We start from the raw sequence: 21,466 nt of genomic DNA, 5'->3' as shown, positions 1-21,466 counted from the left end.
TGCTCTCACGGCTGGGTCTGAGTGCAGCAAGGAACGCAGGCAGATCCGGTACGGGATGTTCTCATGCAACTCGGTCAATAGAAAATCCCTGCAGCCGGAGGCAAGACGGACAGCAGCACACTCAAACTGTGTATAGCTTCCATTCCACCAGCAGCTTAACTCGAAGCCACCCTGCCTGTGGCTTTTCCCGTTGAAAACAGTCTTTGGCGGAGGAGTAAAAAGTGCCTTTTGTCCACTCACATTTGCGGTCACTTCATGGTCAGTCATTATCGCTTTGGCTTTCCTTTGAATGTTTTCCCTAGCACCGTCATGTGCCCATTGTAACAGCACACTGCCATTTGTAAGAATATTTGCCACCAAGCTCCCCAGGGACTTGACAGTCCTGCAATCACTCTGACTGCACTGGAAACGAAAAAGGGTGTTTCGAAAGCACAGCTGCCCACTGATGCCTCCCTCAATTACTCGGTAGGCACAGATTGGTGCCCCTCCTGCCTCCTCCTTCCAACTTGGTCTTGACCTTTCTGATATCACAGTGGGGATATGGTGTCTGCTGGTGTTGTAGAGTAAGTCATTCACGTGGCCAGATTCCTCCTTAATCTTTGGTGTAGGCCCACTGTCATTACCATGATTGACGGAGGTTTCATTGCTGATATTGGTCCAACTTATGTTAGTCTTCTTCAGCTGGTTTTGGGGCACACCCAGTGGATTCGTGCCTCCCACCTCTGATGGAGACGTGGGTGCTGATGCTGAGGATGCTGAGCTGCCCTGTGCTTGCCTCGAGCTGGTTGTCTCTTGAAATGTGCAGAGTAAGACTACTGACAAGGCGAACAGTGTTGGTCTTCGTTGACTTTTCATCTCCCTTCCCTTTGTTGAATTGTTTTCACACATAGTGGATGAGATGTACAAAGAGACAAGGCAGGCTGCTGTCTGCCATAAGAAGAGTCGTTCTATATCACTGCGCACGATGGAATGTGTCTGCAAATCCAGTCGCCTCCATTAACGGGAGCAGTCTGCATCTGCGACAAAAATAACATTTTAATGATAGAGCCAGAACGAGATTCAAGTATGACCTTGCAGAGGCTAAGCTACCACGTAATGCAGCAACGGTTAAAAGCATTCCTTACAATCTAGGTCACCTCATTATTACACACACTGTCTGACACTGGGCGTAATTCAAATGGTTCCTCGAAAAACAAACTTACTTACTTTGGTGGAAAGAAAGGATGCCGCTATGTGCCATCACATGTGCTGTATGTAGCCTGTGTTTCTTCCTGTCTGGACGCAAGGATTTGATGGTTGGAGGTGTGCGTGTGTGTAGTCAATAATGCGTGACGACTCGTGAGTGCGGGCTTAAGTGCGTGCCGCCAGTGTGCCAAATATTTGTCAGCAGTCAATTAGTGGAAATGAGTCGTTGTCCCTTTCTCTCTCAAGTTCCCACTCAATTGTCCAGCTGTCTCTTTATGAAGGACAGCGACATTGTATCTATGATAATCAATGAAACTATGTGTCCAATTGATACCGCATGGAACGTATTATCTCAAGCACCCGTCCCTCTGCTGGTAGGTATACAGGTCTACTTACCTTCACCCACTTTTCTGGGTGCTCTTGCAAGTGTGGGTATATCGTGTCAACCTATTAAAAGAGAATTTGCAACCACTGATTAAAGCACCTAGACTGAACAGCCACAGATAAATAATTTCCTTAAAAATTGATATGACATTCCTTCATCTTTCTCTATTTTCATGTTTTGTTTTGTTTTTCAAAGAGAAAAATAAGTGACACTGGCTGACAGACACAACACAGATATGCCAATACGATTCCAGAAATTACCTTCGCCTCTCTCTCTAGTCAGGCTGGGAGGGATGCTGGATATATTTAAAATGGACTACAGCGGCCCCAGGTGGTGTAACACCGTATTTAACATGAAATACTATTACATTATAATTCTGTCTAATCGTCTAGAGAGATTTATTCTATTTATTTTTCTTTTTTTTGTCGTTTATTTAAACCTCTTGTAACCAGTCATTCTGTGTTTCAGAGTGGTAGTCTCAGTGTTAGGACAAGGGGATCATACAAGAATAACAAATAAATAAATACCACTATACAACAGGTTTGAGATTAAGAATAAGGACTGTAATTAGGAGCAAGTTTAGTCTCTTCAAATTTAGATAACACTGACATTTGTCACATTTGATACATTGTTGTGATACACTAAGTTCAGTGATACTCAGCAGTTCAAGGCAAGGGCAATTCTGATCAATACTTATGCCCTTGGCTTTCACCAAAAGAGAAACTCTGCAAACCAGTAAACAATCTGTACCTAGGGAGAGTATGCTGGGCTGACTAATAAGAGAAAATGCTGCATCAGACTGTCTTAACAAGACCTTTGGAGAATATCGGATAAGCATCCTCCCTGATCCATCATCCCTGATCTGCTTTTCTGAGTGTCTGGCATTTGCTATGGACACCCCATTTGACGAGTAAGATAAATAGTGAAATAAAAGTATAACGTAAAATAATAATAATAATTAGTAATAACAATAACAGTAATAATAAAGGCTGAAATGTATAATACATATAAGAGTCACTTATATATTACAAATGGTGCTTGTAGTCATTGTTCACCAGGCATTTCCCCCATTTGAATAGGACAATGGGAAACCTATAAATATAGGGCACAAAATGAACAAAGTAAATCCACACTCATAAATAACAGCCAGACATCCAATGTGACCTTTAGCATTTCAATTGACAGGGGTCCTGTGTTTGCAGTTTCTTACTGATGTGGAAAAACTGCCCAAATCAGCTTGTGCTGGTAGAGTTACCAAGCAACAAGATATCAAAGTAAATTGACCTTGAGCAGGGTCAGCAATGGGGAAGGTACCAGCTCTTTCTTTGGGCTGGATCTGCTTGCGTGCACATATACATGTCTATAAAACACAGCTGTGAACAACATTATAGGAGTGGCTCAAATGAAGCCCAGGCAGTGTGAGTAACGGTGAGTATATGACCGCCACGGACAAAAAATAAATGGCATTGCCATGTTGAGGATGATGTGATGTCGGAGGTTCTCACTATTGATGCTTTTTTGTTTGGACTTCTGGTCTTCACTGGCATCGTGGGAAACTTCGTGGTCATCCATGTGGTGAGAGAGCACTGAACAGTTGCAAATCAAAATAGAAGGATCCCAGGAATATTCTTTCAAAATGTTTATCCATTTTCTGTCCTCTGTGTTCTCTTTAACCTCAGGTGCTTCAGTCAGCCAACGACAGTCCGTCTCGGCGACTCCCTCCCTCTGACACTATTCTGGTGCATCTGTCGTTGGCCAACTTGTTGACATCGCTTTTCCGCACAGTGCCCATCTTTATATCGGACCTGGGCTTGGATGTGTCCTTGTCCGACGGCTGGTGTCGCCTCTTCATGTTGCTGTGGGTGTGGTGGCGAGCTGTGGGCTGCTGGGTGACTCTGGCCCTGAGTGCCTTCCACTGTGCCACCCTGAAGCGCCAGCACGTAGCCTTTGGGCCTCTTGCTCAGCAGCGGGAGAGGCGACGGGTATGGGTAGTCCTAGGGCTGGTGTGGGGGGCCAATCTGGTGTTCTCTTTGCCAGCTCTGGTGTACACCACTCACATTCATGGCAATGCCACCGTCGAGCTCATGGTGATCAGCTGCACCACCAGGCCTCTTCTCGGGTGTGTGTGGGAGTTTCCCACAGCCGAACAGGGCGCAGCCTTCGCCTCCACCTCATTGGCATTTAACGAGGTGGCACCGTTGGTGCTAATGGTCTGCACCAACCTGGCAACCCTGCATGCCCTGGCCAAGCACATACGAGCCGTCACCGCCGGGGGAGCGTCTGGACAGACCCAGGGGGAACTGGAAAGACATGTGGCCAGTGAGCGTAAGGCAGGTCATGTGATCATGTCTCTGGTGTCACTCTTTGTGGTCTGCTGGGTACTGCAGGTTGCTGCAGTTACTTACTACAACCACGATGGGGGACACCATTCCGAGGGGCTGCTCACTGTGGCCCATTTCGCCGCATCAGTGTTTGTAGGATTTAGCCCCACAGTGGTGGCCCTGGGACACGGCAAGCTGAGGAGAAGAATCACGAAAATGCTGCTGGGGTGGTCCAAAGTCTTCAAGTGTGGCAAAGAGGACACTGACGTCACTGAGTGTGAGAGTAAATCTCCAGAGAATGAAGACAAGAAGACAAAAGAAAATATTTTCTCCGTTCAAAATGAGAGACAAGTCATAAAAGTGGAGGAGAGTGTAAAGGCAAAAGCAAAAAACTAAGAACAACAAAATGTGAATGTAATTTCTGTGTCCTTGAGTCATATGATTAGCAGTTCATTCACACAAACAAAACATACTGGGGTGACACTATGTGAATCCAGATTCAGTTTTATATTCAATATAATGTCATTGTTGCAATGTAAATACAGTAGCTCAAACAATAAATTACAGATTCTTATTTTTTAGATATTTTAATACAGAAGCATTTCAAAGTAAAGTAATGTAAATCTGCACCTCTGGATGTTCAGATGCTTGACTCAAATCGACATGTGCCTCTGCTTTAACCAACTTTTTTGTTGTTGTAGTTTTTGGGGCTTTTCCTGAGCCTTCATTTGATAGGTATACAATGGAAAGAGACAGAAAACACAGAGAGAATTCATGTGGTATGCACCCTAACCACTCTGCTATCGCGTCGCCCCAATCAACTTTCCTACTGTTTCCCAGCAGTGGGGAAAAATGTAAGAAGCATTTAGGATGCTCAGAATTTCTTTATTGTTGTCCATGAGCAATGCAGCATTTATTTTCTGTTCTGTTCACTGACCTATGTAATTACACTAGCTGTATTGTATGAACTGAGACTCCTAAGTCTAAAAGAACATACAGGCTGATATATGACATGATAAGAATTCAAAGACAGCATGGCAATGATGTCACCTGAGATCTGTCAGTGATTTATTAAAGACCTGAAGACAGTACGCAACCGCCGGTGACCAACTGCTAGAACAATGGGTGACAAGGCTATAAAGATAATGTTGGCAAAGCGAGCAATAACAAGAAGGAATTCAGCTGAAGAACCACGGTTGTAGTTGAAATAGTTGACAGAGATAATGCTGGTTCCCCAGGATATGATGAAAAGCATGATGAGGGCAAGAATAACCTGGAGTCATAAAAAGAGAGAAAAAAAAAATATATATATATATATATGATATTTTCTGATGAATAAGTTTAGTTTACTTTGTCCCCAATAAATAACTGTTACAATTATTTTGCATTTTGTATTTCATCTTTTAGTATAATAACAATACAAATGTATAACTTGATCTGTCTATGAATCTATCTACATTTATTTAGTTTATAATTTACAATTTTACATAATTTCAGTGTAAAGTTCATTTGAACAACCTGTCCTAGCCCAAGTCAATGTCCTTCCCCTCACCTTGGCTGCTCGTCTCTCGGCCGGCACCCGTTTCATGACAGGTGCATCTGGTACTGAACTTCGCATCCTGCCATGGGCATAGAGTGTATAAAGGGAGCCCAGGTTGGTAATGGCCATCAGGACGATGGGCATCGTTTCGTGAATCACCATGGAGGTGGTGGCATAAGCCAGGCCACTGTAGCTGGAGGGGAAGTTCCACACACAGCCCAACAGGGGGCGCGTGGTGCTGCTCACCAACATCAGTGTCTATAGGAGAAAAGGAGGAGGAGGAGAGAGTGAAGTGGGAAGGAGAGGATATGGAAAGAGTGTAATATGGTGCAGGGGTGTTCAGGTGTCATGCAAAACCACTTCATTAGAGGTAAACAAATGGAAGAGGTGAAATATATCTACAAATAATATGAATATCTGAAAGTGATTTACATTAATTAGAAATGACCCTCTACTGTGTAGGGCAGGGGTCTTCAACAGGTGTTACTACAGGGGGTCCGCCAAATCTTTATATGATATGATTTATTTTTTACCTTAACCACTTGAACCCTAGCATCCCTTTTCTGAGGAGAACTTTAGCCAAAAATAGCAGATCTACAAGCTCACAAGCCTCGTAGATCGTCTATTTTTGGCAAAGAGGTATTGGTGTAGAGGGAACCAGGAGACCTGGTACTGCCAGACCCGTAGTGGTTGAAAGATCAGAGCACTACGTCACGCTAAGCTTGGCCAATCAAAAAGAGGACAGAAGACAGACCTCTTTTATGCCCATGTATGGACGAAAACGTTTGGAGAGGGGGACCGACAAAGCCTCATGTAGGCCCCCCTCTTTTATGCCCATGTATGGACGAAAACGTTTGGAGAGGGGGACCGACAAAGCCTCATGTAGGCCCGACCCCCTGGGTCTGGCAAAAAAGAGCAGACCAAGTAAACAAAAAAGTTTCATCTGAAATACAATTTTATACAATATAGAGGGGGTCCCTGCTTCATCTCTCTCTCAGCTAGGGGGTCCTTGGCCTGAAAACGTTGAAGACCCCTCGTGTAGGGGATTGAAGATCCAAACACCATCTTTCTTGTCACAAGAATTTGAACAGACAATCCTCCAATTACTGTACTTATGTTAAAGCAGACTCTCACCTCTGTGCTGTTCTTGTCTCCACTCGTAGAGTAGATGTGAGCAGGGATGGAGTAGAGGTAGTTGATGAGCCAGATGAGGGCCAGGCCCAAGAGCAGAGATTTGGGGGGACTTCGGGGCCCATGAAGGCTGCCTGCGTTCGGAGCCACACGTCTTAAGGTCTGGAAGTGGAATGCACTGAGGAAAAGTGTCGACCACACATTGACTGAGCGAAGCCACACCCACACCCCCATGAGGACTTGACACCACTCCTTGGATGTGTACAGCTAAAGAGGAGAGAGGTGGGTGACAGCATCAGTCTGTATTCACACATTCTTTTCACACTTGCCATCACTAACTTCCATGAAGAGCTCTCTCACACTACCACTTACTTACAGCATTCTGGAGAAAAAAAAGAAGAGTACAATACACTGGCGGTTTAACCACTTAAGCCCTATTAAAAATCGACAAAATCTACAAGCTCACAATGTGTCGCAATGCAATGTTGTGAGCTTGTAGATCTGCTATTTTTTAAATAGCTGCAATGTGTGGTTGTGTATGCGCACTCATTTCCCAATAGGCTAGAGGCATTTGTGACCCGTCTGGTTTAAATGGCTGTTGTTGCTGCTTTGATGTAATTTTGCATTCAAATCAGTTCTTGAATTATTTGAACAAATATTTCTTGAGTAATATAGTTGTCAATGTTGATTTGGCATTAGTAAAGTAAAAAAAGAGAAGAAAAAATGTTTACAGAGTGTTATAGAGGCTATTTTGCATGGATATGAATACAGGTGTGCCTTGAAATCTTTGTGCCCTTTGGTGTGCCCAAACAAAACGTTTGAAAACCACTGGTGTAGAAGCCCATCATCTATGATTCACTGGCACAAATAATACAAGACTGCAAATCACTCCTCATTATCATCTATTCGGTCCCCCCTAACCTAACTCCATTTTGTTTGTGCTTCATAACACACAGCTGCCCTTAGTTTTAGCCAACAACCAGTAGCTTACCTCCAGTCCCAAATCTGAGATGACCAGGAGAGCGTTCCTCAGCACTGACACGAGCAGGTTGGACAGGGCCATGTTGATTAGAATGATGTCTGAGTTACGCCCCCCACCGGGGTCCTTGAGCACATTCTCGCCAATCACCCCAACCACAGTGGCATTTCCAAGAATGCCCAGCAGTACCAGGATGATGTAGAAAGACGTTTGTGCAGGGGACACGGAGACACGAAGTCCCATCCCCACAAGCTCTGCCGCCGCTGCGTCTCCATGTTCCTCCATAGATCCATCCATTTGAGCAAGAACAGTTCACCTTTTTTGCTAAAACAATGAAAAACCTAAAACATTGACATCATATTACTCTCCATCTTCATTTTGTTGTTCCTCAGATGACTCCGGCATCATCCTCCAACTTGATTTCATTTTGTTATTCCAAAAGGTCAATGGTCCTTTATTAGGCACGTGCAAATCCAAGCCTGTATTTTCAAGTCTTTATATGGCTTGGATGCTCCTTCTCCTGGGTCTCAGAAGACTGAGCATGAAGACGTTGTCGGCACCTGACCTGAACTGACAGCCAAGCAGCTTTCCCAGCATTGTTTTGGTAACACAAGTCCTGTTAAGAGATAATACTGAACACACACAGGAAGGGAGAGCACATACGCATTACAAAGCATCACTCAGTGGTGTAAAGTAACCAAGTACATTTACTTAAGTAATTTTTCTAAAAATACTTTATAGTACTCCACTACAACTCGGAGGCGAATATTGTACTTTTCTGTATTATACTGTAGGTTAAGCTACCCAAAAGCACATACATACGTAATTCAAATTGGCCCCATCTTTAACAGCTGCAAGATTAAAGTGATAAACACTAATAACACAACTAAATAGAATCCAATAATGTGATTGTGAAATGGACCATTACATTAGAGCTTTTACGTTTGTTATTGCAAGTATATTTTAATGCCAAAACATGTGTACTTCCACTCACTAAAATTCTGAATGCAGGACTTTTTACTTGTAGCAAAGTATTTCTACATTGTGGTATTGCCGTTACTATTAAGTAGACTTCCATTGGCAGGACTTTACTACATCACTTAGGGAACTCAAGCTGCATGGTAATAAAACACAAGAGATTAATCAGTTTGCCTTATTGAAACATGCTTCCTTTGCAGCTGGATTCATTAGTGCCATGCGTGCTGACATCCCCAGGGAAGTGGAATCCTGTTTGCCTGTGAGTGCATGTACCTACATGTTTTTGTGTTGGGTAGAGAGGTTTACAGTAAATACAGAATGTAAACAGAATGCTATGCATGTATACAAATCAGTCAAATCTAGTCAAAGATCACCCAATTCTTACACTAACCCTTCCCTGCTGCGCCATCAGCTAATATAGTAAAGAAAATCCTCTGTATTAATTTCCCCCTTTGTAACTATGCCCTTTGGTTCCATTTGTGTTAAATTGCTGTAAAACTCAGGATTTTACAGTCTAGGCATACACGTTGAGGTTGTAAGCAAAGCATCTAAGCAGGCAGTACCTTTAAGTAATTGCTTCTTACTTTTCATTTTGTTGAAAGAAAATGAGTATGCGGCTAGGCGTGGAACTGTGTTTTCTACAGTAGAGACAAGAGGCACTAATTTAGAAAATAGTGAACTAGCCAATCTATAAGCTCACATTGTAGATCTGCTTTTATCACTATTTTTTTTAAATATCAGAATTATTTTATTTCTGAAAATCTTTTGAAAAGTATATATTTTTATACTATATGTTAAAAGAAATTTCATTTCCTCACAACCTATAAAATGGGTCTGCAAACCAAAATGGGCCGTGAATCTATGGTAGGGAAACACTGCTATACACGAGACCACACTTTTAAAATCAAATATTAACCCAGAAAAACAAAAACACAAGTAGGATATAATCTAAAGCCATTTTAATACAAAAACAAATTTGCATTTAGTTGCATTTGTGATCTTGGGGCAGTTTTCCAAAATAAAAAACATAAAAAATTTACAAAAGTAACTCATTTTGAAAAAGCCTTTGCTTGGTCCATGATAATTCCTCTTGATGATAAATCATCTTCTGCGCGAGTACTCATCTCTCCTTTCTCTTCCCCGATCCCTGTCGCGTTCCTTACGCTCCCTCTCTCTAGCTCGGTTCCTTTCTCTGTCTCTCTCTCTTTCTCTGTGTTTTTTCGAACGGGAAGGAGAAGAGACACTGCGACTGCGCCTGATAGAAAAGGGGAGTACAGGAGTAGATTTGAGTAATTAATTATTTCAAAATGTGTTTTAAAAGTTTTAAGCTAAAAGTAAAAACACTCATAATGTATTTTCAGATTTTCTCTATTCAAAAGCTATTCTTGGCAGCAATGAAAAATGTACTGTTATCGCCACTGGGGGAACTGTTGAGGGAGTTTGCTGTCAATCATAGACAGGGCCGGACTGGGACCAAAATTCAGCCCTGGCATTTTGGTCCGAACCGGCCCACAACCCCCCGGGCCGTTTTACTGTTTCAGCCCAGCCCTGCACATGAACTCTGCAGCCGCACTGAGGCCCCCGCTGGAAAGCATCCCAGCCCAAACATTAACGTAACTAATAACTGGGCCGCGCGACCCGGAAATGACCGCAATAATCCTTAAACGGGAGCGAAAATATATATTTTAAAAAAAAGGCCAGTCCGCCCCTGATCATAGATGTAAATCTTAGCCCTCCCCGACCCCTTTACAGACTGGTACTTGGTACCATGGTAAGGATGTAGCACTGCCTTCTTCTTTCAAACAACACAAGCTCTCTTGTCATGACTGCAGTGCTTATTTGTCTCCGTTTGTAAAGTGGTTCATATTGCGCTTTGATCACAGCGTAATAGAATCGTTTTGAAACGCCAAATGACTCGCCATGGAGAATTTTGTTTATTTATACAATAAAGAATATCATAAGATATCACTTCCATGCAGATTTTGTTTTCAAGAGTCAGATCAAAGCAATGACCTTGGGGAATCAACAATGACGCATAAACAACCTGCTTCACAAGAACAATGTTAGTACACAGACTAACAACTAAAAAGAAAATCATGGTAGAGTATTTCCTGGTTTTAATTGTGAGAGTGAGAAAACATGGCAGGTGAGGAGAAAATATTCTCTCCCTGGTGGTTGGAGAAAAGGGGAGGGAAAATGTACTCAGTCTGGCTATGACGTGGTGTTATTGGGCATCAATTTAAAACAGCCAGTTTAATTAAAAAAAATTATAAATAGCCGAACCACAAAAAAAGTGAGTGTAAGTGTTTTACGAATGTTTCGAGTGTTTTAGGAATGTTTTACGCATGTGGCTGATCTCCATTACCTGCGTTTAGGAGGGGTGAGGGGACTTTCCCTCCTCTCAGCACTACGACTCTTCCTGGTCTTTCTGAAAGGGTGGTGTGGAGTCAAATTAAAAGCAACAAGCATCATCATCACCACCCCCACAACGTGTGTGCAAAGCATGTGAAGGTTGATGGCTGAAATCTATTTTCATCAAACAATAAAAACATACCCGTCTCCATTAGTGAGTTTTCGGCAGACATTCCTGAGAGCAACTTGAGACAGAGGACACTCCTGAACAGGATGTGTTACAGAAGGTGACACTGAAATGAAAAAGAGAAAAAGGCTTAAATCCATGTTTTATCAATATGCAGTTCCAGGGATAAAGTGGCAGAAAGGGCGCAAACAGATACGCAAGCACACACAGTATACTTAAAAGCTTAACATTACATTTTTGGATTATCAGCCATGCAGCCAATGTGGGTACTAGAGCAAGTGTCAGAGCAAGTCAATGGTTGCATTTCACAGGCAGAACACTGAGTTCCTGAAAATTATAGGGCTGGGAGAACTGTGTCCTGTTGTGGCTTCAGCCCACTTCACAGATAGTGATATTTAGAGCCTGATTCATTACATAACTTTACAGCGTCACCCGACAAACAGCATTTGGCAGGTTGATGGGTGTTAATTACAAGCCCTATAGAGTAGAGTTCTGCAAGCACGACAAGCCCCGGAGGGCCTAGCCTCGATAATTATTTTTATCGATACTGTAGGTTGGGCATGAGCAGGGCTCAGACTCATTGATCCCGAGTTACGTTAATAACTCTTGTCAACCACCGAGTAACGGCATTCAACAGTGAATTGAACTTTTCTCATTATGCTCCTTAAATTGACAATGAAAGGAAAGGAGTTCAGTGAGTCCATGTTGCGTTAGTTAGCCTCTGAACATCTCTGAAGCCTGAAGAAATGTGGATGCGACACACAGCGCTCGTGACACAAAATAAACATGAATGAGCTTTATCCACTTTAGGCTCACTATAATTGAAGTAGCCGATGCCTACACAGTTCAATTGATATGAAGATACACCATAAAACATAGCCTACTTATTTGCTGCTGGATCATGCAATTTGGCTTTATTATTTGTGCCTATAAATGTGTGAGTATTTTTGTCAGTGGCGCTTGTAGTTATGTTCAATAAAATTATAATAGTTTACCTCTCTTAGTAGCATATGTCATGCGTGTTCTGTTTGCGTGTTATCAGACAGCGCGAGTGAGCGCACATCAGAGAGATTAAATTGACTTGATGTCAGGTCTCGAGTCGGGCTCGGGCTAATAAATTGCAGACCCTTGCTGAGCCAGTCTTGAACACCACTGACGAGGGCCGGGCTTGGGTTAGAGTTTTGGGCCTGTGCAGGGCTTTACTCTACAGCATATATACATAGATATACATTTTATTATCAGTCACTGCTTCTCTAACATGAACTGTGCCGCCTTCCACTGAAAAGGCAAAGAACAAAGACGTTTAACAACAACACATCACCTGCTTTAGACGATGGGGAGAAACAGGAAGGGGGCTCTAAAGTTGGGGTTCCAATGGGTCCTATCTTGACTTTGGCCTCATCCAGAGCCTGACGACACTGGTCCACGTGACGCAGTAAACTAGAGAAGGAGACATGCGGGAGGGAATAGAGCCTCAGAATCCTCACACAGATCTCCTTCAGGTCCTCTTCTAATGCCCCAAATAGCTGGAACCAGGGTGGCTGATCTGGGAGGGGAATCTGTAGGAATATATTAATGTGTGAGCTTATGTAATGACCATCATATAACATCAGTGTTTGTGTGGAACAAACAGTCACTGTGTTCCACCCCGGGCGATCGACTTCAAACACAAAGTATCATTGGTGCAAGCAAGTACAGTATATCATTGTAGTAGTTAAGCAGGCATTTTGGGTCACTGATGTTCAGCTGAGTTAAAGGACGACTTCACCCATTTTCAACCCATCTTTAAATGATTGGTCCTCACTAATGCTCATCATAATATGGTACAATTTTTGTCTACTTGGTCTGTGTCTCAGAGGACAGATCAGAAACCTGCCTACCAGTGACATCATCGATGCGGAATCCAAGCTAATAGAAACTGCAGGCTTTCTATTCCTGGAAAGTTAGCATGCTATAATGGAAGCCATTGTTCTCGCGTTAATACAAATCTAAATACATTTTTTAGAAATATTGTTTGAAAAAAGAAATCTGCCTAACAATGATGTCACTGGTAGGCGGTTTCCTGAAGTGTCCACAGCCCTACTATGAGACACAGACCGAGTAGATTTGTTTTTACCATTTTATCATGAACATTAGTGAGTACCAATTATATGAAGATAGGTTGAAAATGGGTGAAGTCGTCCTTTAAACATGTGGAGATAACAATATTTTGTGGATGATGGATTGGTAACCACAAACCTCTAGTAATCTGGCTGACAGGTAGATACAAGCACAGGCCACCGTCTCGCCGCTGAACCTCAAAAACACATCTGTTCTCAAGCTATCATTCATGTAGTTCCTAATCGATAAAAAAACAAAAAGGCAACAGATGAGAAAACATGAGTAATGTGTAAATAACTACTGTATAATCACCATGGTCACACCTTGAACATAAGTCTCGCAGTACATTTATATCACGGTTATTGCAATGCGACTACACAAGATTAAAAAAGGTTTTCAGATGAATTTCATGAGAAACAGACAACTGTAACAAACACACATGCTATAATAGATATTCAAGTGCCTACCAAGCCATCTGCACCAGCTTCGTGTTCTTTTCACACTCCAGCACCTGAAGGTACATGACTATTATCTGTGACAAAAGGAAAGAGACCAGAAAGGAACCAGTTAAGTAAAGAAATCTCACAATTCAAATCAATATTGCCAGCATGGAAGCTCTTATTATGTCAAAATACAATTACTTTTATGACACAAGTGAATACATCTTAAAAGGTCAAATCGTGTGATGTGTTGCCAAGAGACAGAAGACGGGTTACTAGATGTTGCTGCTGCTGCTAAAGCTTGCCTTGTGGGGATGTTTGACATGCACACAGAAGCCCAGCTCCTTTAGAAGTCTTCTCTCTGCTTTGATGACCTTTGCTTTCATGTTGATGTAGGCAGCATCCAGGGACAAGGGACAAATGCCTCTATCAGCCAAACAACAAAAGACCAAGGTAAGGCTGGTGACAGAAACAGTGGACTAAAGACTCATTTATAGGCGACATATCGCGTTTTTCACTTGAAAGTCTGTTATTTTTGGTGAATGACACCATTGTACGGGAAAGCATGACATAAACAGGAATGTAGCTGATTTACTGGGGAATAAGGGAAAATGTTTCCATTTTAAGCCCAATAGAGTACAGAAGTCCTGACGTCACTCGTTCATCCCCTGGGTCGCGGAAGTAATACATCTAAGGAGAATAACATTGGGTCATCTTAGAATCATCTCATAAGAATTGTGGTCCAAAAATAAACTAACTGTCTCTGCGATATTGTCAGGGAGGTGGCTCTGTATCGTTTATGATAGTCAGCCACTCATATTTGATACAGTCCGTTTCTGGCGAATATTTTACTAATTCAGCAGAAGTAACATTAGCGTTTTCTCACCGTCAGTTGATGCTTCATATCCATAAGGGTCAAATTGTTTATTTTTGGAACACAGTTCTTATTTGACGCGATATTAAACACGTCTATGGGAATTCAGAATGGGGGAAAAAAAACGCGACCCAGGTAGGATGCGTAAATTACGTCAGACTTCGGTGCTCTATACTGCAGGGGAGCACAGTGGGAGGCAGTTCTTTCAAACAGACAACATTTGAGGAAGTTTTAAAGACACCCTGGTTAGGAGGCAAGCAGAAATAGCATTTCAAGTTGGTTTGTTACAAAGATGTCAAAAAGGTGGACGTCTTACTTTTTTTTGTGATACTTAAGATGGTGAAAGACATTTAAGACATCCCGCACCCTGCGTGGCTCCTCCTCTATCTTTGAGGCCAGGTGGACACATGCCATGGCAACCATCTGGAAATGAAAAGTGTACATGAAGGGATAACTCCTGGGAAGATACTAATTATGAAAAAAGGTGTCACACAGTGGCAAAAGTCACGCACATCCTGTCCTGCTGGGCTGGGTGCTGGATCAAATATTCCAGTGTTCTCAATTTTTTTCATGTCATGTCAAGGACCCCCAAATTGACACTGCCCGCCCGCGGACCCCCATTTGAAAAGATATGCCAGGGACCCCTGGCATATCAGGGAGGAGAAGATTTTTACGGCTCTAGCAGTGATTCTCAACCATTCTAATTTCAATGACCCCCCAGTTTGACATGCATTAGGCTACGGACCCCCCATTTAATGACATTTGTATCTCTGGGGCCCCAATTTCTATTGTAAAATGTTAATTTAACTCTGAGAGTGTACAAATGGACCCAAATGGACCCTAACGGGTCCATTTGGGTCCATTTGTACACTTTCAGAGTTACAGACCCGTATGGGTCCATTTGGTTCACTATCCATCATTTAGCTGTGGACCAGCCTGGAACTCCCTCAAGGACCCCTGGGGGTCCCCGTCCCCACTTAGAGAACCAATGAAATATTAAACATGAAAAAAAAAATCACACCCAGTGTGAAGTGGGTGGTGTGGTCACAGTGGTCATCACAGTGATGGAAGTTCCTAACTTTAAAAAAAGTGCATAGTCCTATTTATAGGGCTATGCACATGTGTCATGTTTCACTAGCCAATCACAGTCCTGAATAGACTGTGATTGGCCAATCACGGTGCAGGGTTAGGGGGGTACACTGGTGGCCAATCACAGCGCAGGATTGGGGGGTGCAAATATCCAAACCTCACATATAGGGGCGGTTTCACCGCCCAAAAATCCACACACCAGAATGCTGCTCCCATCGTGGGTTAATTTATTGGTAACGTTTCGAGCATGGGAGGCTCTTCCTCAGACCTTGAAGGTCTGTTTTTTTTCCCAAGATACTAATTATAACATGCACATAATAAATAATTAACAGTTTCATGGGCCAATTTTCGTATAAATAAATTTTCATTTATACGAGTTGTGTGTGGGAAGAAATAATAATTTGGCCTACCTCCGCACAGTGTCGAACAAATGACTTGCAATAGTAGAACCTGTGGAAGAGAATCTGTCCAGTGGCCATGGCTACCTGGAGGAACACAAACAAGCAAAATAACAGTGTTGACGTCAATTGAAGATTGTCACAGAAAAAGAGCCAATTCTTTGAAGTGAACGTAAGATATTCCCTCAATATTGGAGCTGCCTCTCACAGCTCCATTATTGAGCATTTTTTTTATTTTTAAAGATATTTTTGGGGTCTTTTTCTGCCTTTATTGATAGAGATAGTAGACTGACAGGAAATGAGAGAGAGATGGGGAGTGACACGCAGCAAAGGTCGTCGGGATCGGGACTCAAACCCGCGAAACGCTGTCAGGCTGGCATTGCAGCCTAGGGTGTCTGGACCGCCACGCTGCGGCCCAGGCCTATTATTGGGCATTCTTGAATGAAAGCAGCACATCTATTCTCTTACATAGCCCGGCCTACATATTAACTTTCCCTTTTCCCCGCAAACATTGATGATAAAAATGTCTTTGTAACCTCACCACAAGCTAGCTACACTACAGGTCCGTATGTTTTTCTAATACCAGTAGCTACTCTGAAACATTAAAAGGTAGAATTCCATATTCACCATAACGAAGTTATTTTCTGTAAAATAATGCTATCATATAATATATTTTTGATGTTTATTTGGTACACTATAGATTTGTTGAAGCGCTGCATTGTTCTCATTGCACTTTACTTTGACCATTTACCCTGTTGTTTATTTATATATATATATATTTTCTCAATGAATCGAATACACAGGACCACAATGGAAACAAGCCCCTATGGCTTTTTGTGTTATCCTTTTAACAATCATTGATTGTAATATCGTACCACTGTACTATTTGCAACTGTTAATTAAGTATTCAATCAATCAATATAGACTATAGGGTTCATGCCACTCAGTCGCTCTGGATAAGATACTGATAGCTACGTTAGTGATTCTACTCACTTATAATAATTGCTTGCTTGATAACTTTAGGTGTTTATTTTTGTAAAGAAACCAGCTAAATGATGGAGAGTTGGTAACCAAATGGACCCTTATAGATCTTTAACTCTTGAGAGTGTGAAATGAAACCAAATGGACCCACGCTCTCAAGAGTTAAATTATTGTTAAACATCTGCATTACTTAATATACACAATTAGAGAATGCAGAAGAATTGTTATTTTGATCAACGTTTGCCTGTTATTATCTCTCCTATGGTACTAGCTCTAGAATGGCTGTGATCTTACATACATTTCATGTATTCCAAATACACAGCCATAGATCGGTCCTATCCCCACCCGGTTAGCAGACTGATCTGGGCGGCATAAATCTTCTCCGCGCTGCGTGTGTACTCACCCAATAATTAATTCCTAAGACTTGAAGTCAGATATTGTCCTCTAGTTTCATATCCATTTGAAAGTTCTGCCAGAAAACGTGTGTTTAATAAAAATATCTCCACTTTTCCACGAGATTCACACGGACGACAGTCTCTCCGGGCGAGGGGGCAGAAATGACTGCAGGACTGAACATATCAAAACTTCCTTTGCGAAGCACAAATATATGGGGCACACAATGGGCAGGTGGTGTGATTTATTACCCCACACCAATCGCAACGCACCTGTCAATTGTGTGCCCCTGCTGCCCCATACATTTGTGCTTCCCAAAGGAAGTTTTGATATGTTTAGTCCAGCAGTCATTCATTTCAGGTCCAGCCCCCCGTCACGTTCAGAGAATGTCGTCTGTGTGAATCTCGTGGAAAAGTGGCAAAATTTTACTAACCACACGTTTTCTGCCAGAACTTTCAAATGGATAGGAAACTAGAGCAGTGGTTCTCAACCTTTTCAGGCCGCAACCCCCCAAAATAATCATACTGAACTGGGGTGGGGACCCCCCATTTTCTTTGACTCCGTTCCACAGATAAATATTGTGAAAATAGCAGATCTACAAGCTCACACAACGCCTCGCAACTAGATTTTTGCCTCTTTCTTATAATATTTGACAATGTGGCCAATGTTTTATAGTAGGCTATAGTTTGTTGATTACTTTTGTTGCAGTAATGGTCTTTTTCTGTGGTTTTCCTTTATTTTAGGTATCAAAAAGGTCTTAAATAGTCGGATAGTCCTAATATTGTCACTTCACTATCATCTGGGGGACCCCCCTAAAAAATAATGTGGGGAACCCCCTGGGGATCCCGACCCCCTAGGGATCCCGACCCACAGGTTAAGAACCACTGAACTAGAGGACAATATCTGACTCCCAAATCTTAGGAATCAATTATATTGGGTGAGTACACACGCAGCGCGACACATATATAGGCCGCCCAGATCAGTCTGCTAACCGGGCGGGGATAGGAGGACCGATCTTATGGCTGTGTATTTGGAAATACATGAAACGTATGTAAGATCACAGCCATTCTAGAGGGCTACTATGGCCACACAATACAGCATGGAATTGGGGAACAAAATCTTAACAAAATATTCAAAGTTTTGGGTCTGAGAGTCTAAAAATCTCATCAAAACGGTGGGTCCCATGGCTCAAATGCCTAATAAATGATGGATTTTGACTTGGACTTTATATGAAAAGGGTTGAAAACCACTGATTTGAAAAGTTATGATGCTAGCATCGTTAGCTTCACGTGCTAACCGACCTGTGGGAGCCTCAGCAGGATGCCCGCCGCCTGGATCATCTCGCAGCCCCTCAGCCTCAGCTGCTCCTCCTTGTCGGCCACCAGGCCGTGCTCCGCAGAGGGGCTCTTCTGCAGCCGGTCCGGAGGTAGCTGGCAGCCACCTAGAGTCAGGTAAACCTCGGAATATACCTTGTTTCCTATCAGAATCCCCTCTGCGTCTCCGGGCGCCATGATGATTTTTACTACACTGTCGTAAACACAAAACGCTTCGTACTTCGTACGTCTTCTTCTTCGGCGTTGCCAGATTTGTGTACGAGAAATAAGCAACTAGGGTCTGTGAAAACAAGCCCAAAAGAAGCGACTAGTACGAGGCTACATGAGCACATCGGCTATTTGAAAATAGCCGTTCTACAAACTTGTAGCTCTGCCATTTTCAAAAAGAAATCTTGGAGGGAAAAAAAAAAGAAAAATGTATATTTTTGAAACATTTTAACATCACAAATCTTGCATGGGGGTCCCTGTCACAAAAATATTTTCAGATTAGGGTCCTTGGATAATAATTAGTTACATATTAAAATATTTAAAGATATAAATACAATATTTTAGAACCACTGGTTTAAACAACATAAGGAAACGAACCCAAAATGAGCAGCTACCCTTTAAAACAAACCCAAAAAACCTTAACCCGCAACTACCAATATTTACAAGCGCAGGAAAAACAAGCCCAAACTCGCTTATAATAAGCGGACATGGCAACACTGCTTCTCTTCTTCTTCTGAGTTTCCGGCAGACAGACTATTATGACATATTGCTGCCTCCCACTGTTGGTCTTGGGTACTACTATTGCCCACTAAACTAAAGAGAGGAGAAAATCCACATCACAGCTTTCAGTGGTGAACAACAAGTACTCAACTCAACCCCAGTACTGGAGTCAGAATACTCCTGGTCGAATATTAGTCAACTACAAGTGGTAAGGCCATTTTATTTGTATATCACATTTCAACAACAAGGCAATTCAATGTGCAAGAAATGAAAAGAGAAAAAAAAGAAACAAACTCAATCAAAGGCAGCAGCAAACAGAAAGGTCTTTAGTTGTGTTTTAAAAGAAATAAGGTACTCAGTCAAATTTGTACTTGAGTTGAAGTACTTGCTTTTAAAACTACTTCAGTATTCAAAAGTACAAATTTCAAAGTACATTTTCTTTTTAATATCAATGCATTGCTGTATCAAAATGTATACACCCCCGCCGAATTGTCCAAATATTATTATAAATAGGTATATGTATTTTAAATAGGGTTTAAGTAGTTAATTCCTAGAAATGTGGTGGAGTGAAAGTCATATTAAAGTATCCAAAAATACAAAAGTAAAGAACAGATACTCCAAAAATTACAAAGTACATTACTCAAGTAAATCTACTTTGTTACCGTCCATCACTGCAGCTTTCACTAATGCACTTTGATGCTCCACAGACAGACCTGAACAGAATTCTCATAGAAATGCAGGTCCATCACGGTCCATCCTCATGCAATGGCTTAACCATGTAAGCCCTACTTCTTGTACTATGACAAGTGAGAATAGCTGATCTACAAGCTCACAATGCACTGTGAAGCGATGTGTTGTGAGTTTGTAGATCTGCTATTTTTTACTATTCACATTTTTGGACACTTCACATTTACCTTTAATACCCAAAATATGGACGCAAGGTTTGAAGTGGCTAACCATGTCATAATCTCCTGTTCTCTCCTGATGTTACCCTAACATTATTATGTATAAATATTTTGTATAATAAAACCTTCCTTTCATTTCCATAATAGCTATCTCCTCCTTTATCATACAATGCTCTCCAAGGCTATATCCACCAGTGGTGTGAAGTAACTAAGTACATTTACTCAAGTACTGTACTTAAGTACAATATTGATGTATTTTTTACTTTACGGGAGTATTTCCAATTTTCAGTACTTTCACTTCTACTCCACTACATATCAGAGGCAAATATTACACTTTTACTCCACTACAATTATTTGAAAACTTTAGTTATTAGTTACTTTTTTGGTTTTGATTATTATTACAAAACTTCAGCCCTATATACATTTTGGCCATTTGAAAATAGCCGATCTACAAGCTCACAATGCGTCGCAATGCTTGTAGATCTGCTATTTTCAAAAGATTTTAAAACATTTTATGCATTTGAAAACTGCATAAGGAGTACTTTCTACTTTTGGTATTTTAAGTACATTTTGATACCAATACTTTTGTAATTTTACTCAAGTACATTTTTAATTCTGGACTTTTACTTGTAACCGAGTATTTTTACATTGCAGTATTGATACTTTTACTTAAGTAAGAAATGTGAATACTTTTTCCACCACTGATATCCACATCCACCTCCTCTCCCGAATAAAGACTCTGAGGCTGCCACATCGACAGCCTCATTGCCTTTCATACCCACATGAGCTGATACCCTTAAAAAAAAACACTCTACTCTACTTCCAGCCAGGTATAGTGTCAAGTGTTCAGAGATGAGATCAGACCTGGCCTGTGACCTTCTCCCCTGCAGAGCCATCAATGCAGCACCTGAATCAAAGCAGACGTCCACCCGCTGTGCCCTCACCTTTTCTACTTATTGTACTGCCCATATCAAGGCCACTACCTCTGCGATAAAGACTGACACCTCATCTGACAGCCGTCTGCCCTGAGTGATCTGGAGGTCAGGAATATTATAGCAAAACCCACCCTTTTACTCTTTGGGTCCATGGAGCCATCTGTGAAAAGTCCTCCGTGACTTTGCTATCCTCCTTCCTCATCCTCTCGGATAATCAGAAACCTACAGCAGCGATCCCCAACCTGTGGACC

At 41.9% G+C, this 21,466-nt stretch overlaps 3 protein-coding genes across 3 annotated transcripts; 1 reads left to right on the top strand and 2 right to left on the bottom strand.

The window, feature by feature from the left end:
- Positions 1-3,058: 3,058 nt before the first annotated feature.
- On the top strand, positions 3,059-4,299 carry ora4 (olfactory receptor class A related 4; the record flags this gene model as incomplete). Its single annotated transcript, XM_080423423.1, has 2 exons — positions 3,059-3,145; positions 3,250-4,299. The coding sequence occupies 2 exons, from the start codon at positions 3,059-3,061 to the stop codon at positions 4,285-4,287; spliced, it is 1,125 nt and encodes a 374-aa protein (XP_080279549.1). The 3' UTR covers positions 4,288-4,299.
- A 55-nt stretch (positions 4,300-4,354) lies between these two features.
- LOC308082792 (olfactory receptor class A-like protein 4) lies at positions 4,355-9,093 on the bottom strand. Its single transcript, XM_080424807.1, has 4 exons — positions 7,554-9,093; positions 6,566-6,829; positions 5,444-5,689; positions 4,355-5,164 (listed from the first exon to the last, which is right to left on the bottom strand). The coding sequence occupies exons 1-4, from the start codon at positions 7,836-7,838 to the stop codon at positions 4,952-4,954; spliced, it is 1,008 nt and encodes a 335-aa protein (XP_080280933.1). The 5' UTR covers positions 7,839-9,093; the 3' UTR covers positions 4,355-4,951.
- Positions 9,094-9,456: 363 nt separating this feature from the next.
- On the bottom strand, positions 9,457-18,848 carry LOC308082788 (cyclin-L2-like). The gene is made up of 10 exons (XM_080424801.1): positions 18,635-18,848; positions 15,972-16,046; positions 14,789-14,895; positions 13,904-14,024; positions 13,626-13,690; positions 13,297-13,396; positions 12,380-12,617; positions 11,074-11,164; positions 10,885-10,947; positions 9,457-9,774 (listed from the first exon to the last, which is right to left on the bottom strand). Exons 1-10 carry the CDS (start codon positions 18,842-18,844, stop codon positions 9,621-9,623), a joined length of 1,224 nt encoding a protein of 407 aa, XP_080280927.1. The 5' UTR covers positions 18,845-18,848; the 3' UTR covers positions 9,457-9,620.
- Between the last annotated feature and the right edge of the window lie 2,618 nt (positions 18,849-21,466).

This window comes from Gymnoscopelus braueri, assembly GCF_963280865.1.
Source record: "Gymnoscopelus braueri genome assembly, chromosome: 3".
In the NCBI taxonomy this organism is placed as follows: Eukaryota; Metazoa; Chordata; class Actinopteri; order Myctophiformes; family Myctophidae; genus Gymnoscopelus; species Gymnoscopelus braueri.
The sequence above is the reverse complement of the archived record's forward strand: the minus strand, read 5'-3'. Positions and strand labels throughout refer to the sequence as shown.